The 5,000-nt window shown below is 47.4% G+C and overlaps 1 protein-coding gene across 1 annotated transcript in view; it reads right to left on the reverse strand.

Annotated features, from left to right (window-relative positions):
* The window catches only part of me2 (malic enzyme 2, NAD(+)-dependent, mitochondrial), a gene marked incomplete at both ends in the record, with an annotated part of 13,180 nt that overhangs the window by 3,970 nt on the left and 4,210 nt on the right, over positions 1 to 5,000 (reverse strand). Inside the window, 5 exons of the mRNA XM_080530514.1 lie at positions 566 to 679; positions 2,838 to 2,935; positions 3,574 to 3,787; positions 4,166 to 4,327; positions 4,853 to 4,928. Of these exons, the coding sequence (XP_080386640.1) occupies positions 566 to 679; positions 2,838 to 2,935; positions 3,574 to 3,787; positions 4,166 to 4,327; positions 4,853 to 4,928 (664 nt within the window). The remainder of the gene's footprint in view (positions 1 to 565; positions 680 to 2,837; positions 2,936 to 3,573; positions 3,788 to 4,165; positions 4,328 to 4,852; positions 4,929 to 5,000) is intronic.

Consider the following 5,000-nt stretch of genomic DNA (forward strand, 5'->3'; position numbering starts at 1 on the left):
CACACGCACGGTCACAGTTAGATCACACACTCAACACACACAGACAGACACACACACACACGCGCGCACTCTACACACACGCACGGTCACAGTTAGATCACACACTCAACACACACACACACACACACACACACATACACAAAACACATGCACACACACACACATACACAAAACACACGCATAAATGCGCACACACACATAAATGCGCTCAATGCACATTACACATGCAGACACACACATTTGCGCACACACAGACACACACATACACACACAACACAACACATGCAGACACGCACATACACACACAACACATGCAGACACGCACACACACAGACACACACACACACACACGCTCAACGTGCTCTACACACACAGACACACACACACACACACACACACACATTTGCGCACACACAGACACACACATACACACACAACACAACACATGCAGACACGCACATACACGCACACACACAGACACACACACACACACACGCTCAACGTGCTCTACACACACAGACACACACACACACACACACACACACACACACAAACACACACACACCTTCACTAGCAGGCCGTGTTTGTCGAACATCCAGATCTTTTTGCGGGCCTCAGCTTGTGACACGCCCTTCTCCATCATGGACATGGTGATCAGGTTGGCGATACCCGTTGCCGCCTGCAGGGGGAGACACTCATTAAACCTTCCTTTCCCTTCTTTTAACACGAGAACAGCCATGGAGGGGTCATTTGAGTAAAAACCTTTTTATATCTTTGCACTCAATCAAATTTCAGGACCCTCCTTTCATGACTTGTCCTAGATATGTGTGTTCTACCCACCCAGTATCCTTACATTTTCAAAATCACATCAGGATAAGCTAGTATGAAGATATTTTGCAGTTTTTCTGTGTAGGAGGCAGGCAAATGTACAAGCGGCCAACTAGTGGTCATTTGACTTATAGTAGGTAAGAAGGAACGGCTGTGTGTTAAAGGTATTTTTTGGAGAGGAGCAGTCCCACTCTTATTCTGCTTCATTGGACAGAGATAGCGGAGAAAGACTGGAAAGAAAGGAGGAGAGGGGGTGTCAGCAGGGCGTGGGCCGGATTTGAACCCATGGCGACATGTAGAGTACGGTGACCAGTCGCCCCCGATTTCCGGGGACAATCCCCGGTTTGGATGACCTGTCCCCGGAAAAGTCCCCGTTTCAAGCATTTCATTTTTTATTTTATTTTTAAAATCTTGGCTTGTATTGTCACCGAACCTGCTGCCAAGGGTCCTACCCATGGGGTCCTCCACCCCTTTATAACGTCAATGTATGCATATTACCCGTTAATGGACGATCGTTACATTCAATAGAAAGAATTTCAGCCCCGATTGTTCCCCATTAACGAGCTCATTATGATTGAATGGAGCAATAACAAGGTCATTCTTCACCACTCAGTGAATTACATCCAAGCGTGGGGAAAGCACGCAGACAGTCTCAATGATAATACAATGAAATATATGCAGTGGGTGTATAAAGTTGTTTTAAATAAAAATAAAAATACAATACAATATACAGAATTTTGACAACATCATTAGTCTTATGTTAGGCTTAAACATTATGTTAGGCTTAAAGTATGAGTAGGGTAGTGGAGATAAAAATGGGCATAAAAAGCACAATAGTGTGTACAAATTCACCAGAATGCAGGAAATTAAGTGTTAAATCCTCTTTTTTTCTGGGGGAGGACCCCCAGACCCCCCGCTTGGTTGATGGTTGGCTCGTCAACCTGAACAGTTCTAAGAATTACTTTTAATACCACTTACAGTACACTGACACTAATGTTGAGAGGCACATTCCAGTTGTTACACTTGAGTATTCTTGCTTGAATGTGTATACATTGGTCAAAATAAATGAAACAGCAATTGTCCCCGTTTCTGTATTTCATCATGATAAAATGTATACATTTTTCCTAAAAAGTTGGAAATGTCCCCAGATTGCATCTGAGAAATCTGGTCACCTTAATGTAGAGGGGGGCGATAAATCGATTTTTATCAATTAATTCGAATTTATGATTCAGGACGATGTTTAACTCCCCACCCCACCCCACCCCCAGACCGAGAGTTCTCTTCAGATACAGGTAAAACATCAACATGGCAGCATGCATTTGCATTTACATGTTTGGCATTTAGCAGACGCCTTTAACCAAAGCGACTCACAACAAACACATTTGACTAAGGAAGTGAATCATCTGTCCACCAGTCACAGCAGGGAAAAGTAATCTATGCTCAGGCCAGGGGCCATTGGCAGTCATCATGCTTCTTTTTTTGGGGGGGGATGGATGGACATATGGATGGATGGAGGGAGGGAGGGATGGATGGATTGAGGGATGGAGGGATGGATGGATTGAGGGATGGAGGGAGGGAGGGAGGGATGGATGGAGGGATGGATGGATGAAGGGAGGGAGGGAGGGATGGATGGAGGGAGGGATGGATGGATGGAGGGATGGATGGATGAAGGGAGGGATGGAGGGAGGGGAGGGATGGATGGATGGAGGGAGGGGATGGAGGGAGGGATGGATGGATGGATGAAGGGAGGGAGAGAGGGAGGGATGGATGGATGGAGGGATGGATGGATGGATGGAGGGAGGGATGGGATGGAGGGATGGATGGATGAAGGGAGGGAGGGAGGGGATGGAGGGAGGGATGGATGGATGAAGGGAGGGAGAGAGGGAGGGATGGATGGATGGAGGGAGGGATGGAGGGATGGATGGATGGATGAAGGGATGGATGGAGGGAGGGAGGGATGGAGGGATGGAGGGATGGATGGAGGGATGGATGAAAGCAGCGCGTCTTACCTCCCCAGCCCCCAGGAACAGGACTCTGTGTTCAGTGATGGGTTTACCGATGGCCCTCTGAGCTGCCAACAGGCCTGCCAGGGCTACCGCCGCCGTCCCTACACCACAACAACAACAACAACATCATCATCATCAAAAAAAACATAATCAACAACAACAACATTTAGCAGACGCCTTTTTCCAAAGCGACTTACAACAAGTTAATTTGCCTAAAGTTAGTGAATCATCTATCCATCAGTCATCATAAGAAAAACAAATATATCTATCGCCATCTAGTGGCAGGGTTTAAGTACTCCTCCTTAATTTCTCTTCTTTCTCTCCGATTTCAAAGTACCTACCTACCGAGCTATAGTATATCTGTCTATCTATCTATCTATTTATCTACCTACCTAGCTATAGTATATCTATCTATCTATCTATCTATTTATCTTTCGACAGTATCTATCTACAGTATCTATCTATCTATTTATCTTTCGACAATATCTATCTACAGTATATATCTCTCTATCTATCTCTCTAAATAAAGGATAAATAAATAAACATAACTACATCCCAGTATGATGTGATGGTTATATAACTACATCCCAGTATGATGTGATGGTTATATAACTACATCCCAGTATGATGTGATGGTTATATAACTACATCCCAGTATGATGTGATGGTTATGTGACTACATCCCAGTATTATGTGATGGTTATGTGACTACATCCCAGTACGGTGAGTTGGTTCAGACCTTGGATGTCGTCGTTGAAGGTGCAGTACTTCTCCCTGTACTTCCTGATCAGACGGAAGGCGTTGTGGTTCCCGAAGTCCTCGAACTGGATGAGCGTGCCCTGCCCGTACTTGTCCACCACCGCCTCCATGAACTCGTCGATCAGGTCGTCGTACAGCTGGGAACGGTCCCGCTTCTGGTACAGGCCCATGTAGAAAGGGTCCTTCAGCAGGGTCTGGGGGACAGGGGACAGGGGACGTGGTGGAGAACGAGACTGAATATTCATCCATTGATCGATTGATCGGGACTTCTATAAATATTGCAACCGACATACCGAATATTCAACCAATCAACCAAAACAACCAATCAACCAATTAACCATTCAACCATTCAACCATTCAACAAGTCAACCATTCAAACAATCAATCAACCATTCAACCAATCAACCAACCATTCAACCAGCCAACCAACCAGTCAACCATTCAACCAACCAACCAACCAGTCAACCATTCAACCAACCAATCAACCAGTCAACCATTCAACCATTCAATCAACCAGTCAACCATTCAACCATTCAACCATTCAACTAACAACTAATCAATCAATCAGGTACCTCGTTGTCCGTCCCCACGTCGATGACGACAGGCAGGCACCTCTCTGGCCTGATGCCAGCGCAGGCGGTGTAGAGGCACAGCTTCCCCACGGGGATGCCCATCCCAAACACCCCCAGGTCCCCCAGACCCAGGATACGCTCCCCATCTGTCACCACCACGGCCTGGGGGGGGAGGGAGGGAGAGAGGGAGGGAGGGGGGGTGGACGGACATTGAGAATTTTCAGACAGAGACACACACAGAGACACACACACACAGAGACACACACACCCACACAGAGAGACACACACACACACACACACACATACATACATACACACATACACACACACACGGAGGTGGTCTTACAGAGATGTTGGGTTATGGTGTGGGAGGGGGGGGTGGTCTTACAGAGATGTTGGGTTATGGTGTGGGAGGGGGGGGGTGGTCTTACAGAGATGTTGGGTTATGGTGTGGGAGGGGGGGGGTGGTCTTACAGAGATGTTGGGTTATGGTGTGGGAGGGGGGGGTGGTCTTACAGAGATGTTGGGTTATGGTGTGGGAGGGGGGGGGTGGTCTTACAGAGATGTTGGGTTATGGTGTGGGAGGGGGGGGGTGGTCTTACAGAGATGTTGGGTTATGGTGTGGGAGTGGGGAGGGGATCTTACAGAGATGTTGGGTTATGGTGTGGGAGGGGGGGGTGGTCTTACAGAGATGTTGGTCTCTGGCCAGTTGTCCAGGATGGAGCGGACGTGTCCTCTGTCCAGGATGGAGATGAACAGGCCCCTGTGGGCAGAGACACAGTGGTCACACACACCCCAGACAGCCAAGCTCTTACTACTAGATGACCCCTGACCC

The sequence above is a fragment of the Nansenia antarctica genome (assembly GCF_963989245.1).
Source record: "Nansenia antarctica genome assembly, chromosome: 5".
Classification (NCBI taxonomy): domain Eukaryota; kingdom Metazoa; phylum Chordata; class Actinopteri; order Argentiniformes; family Microstomatidae; genus Nansenia; species Nansenia antarctica.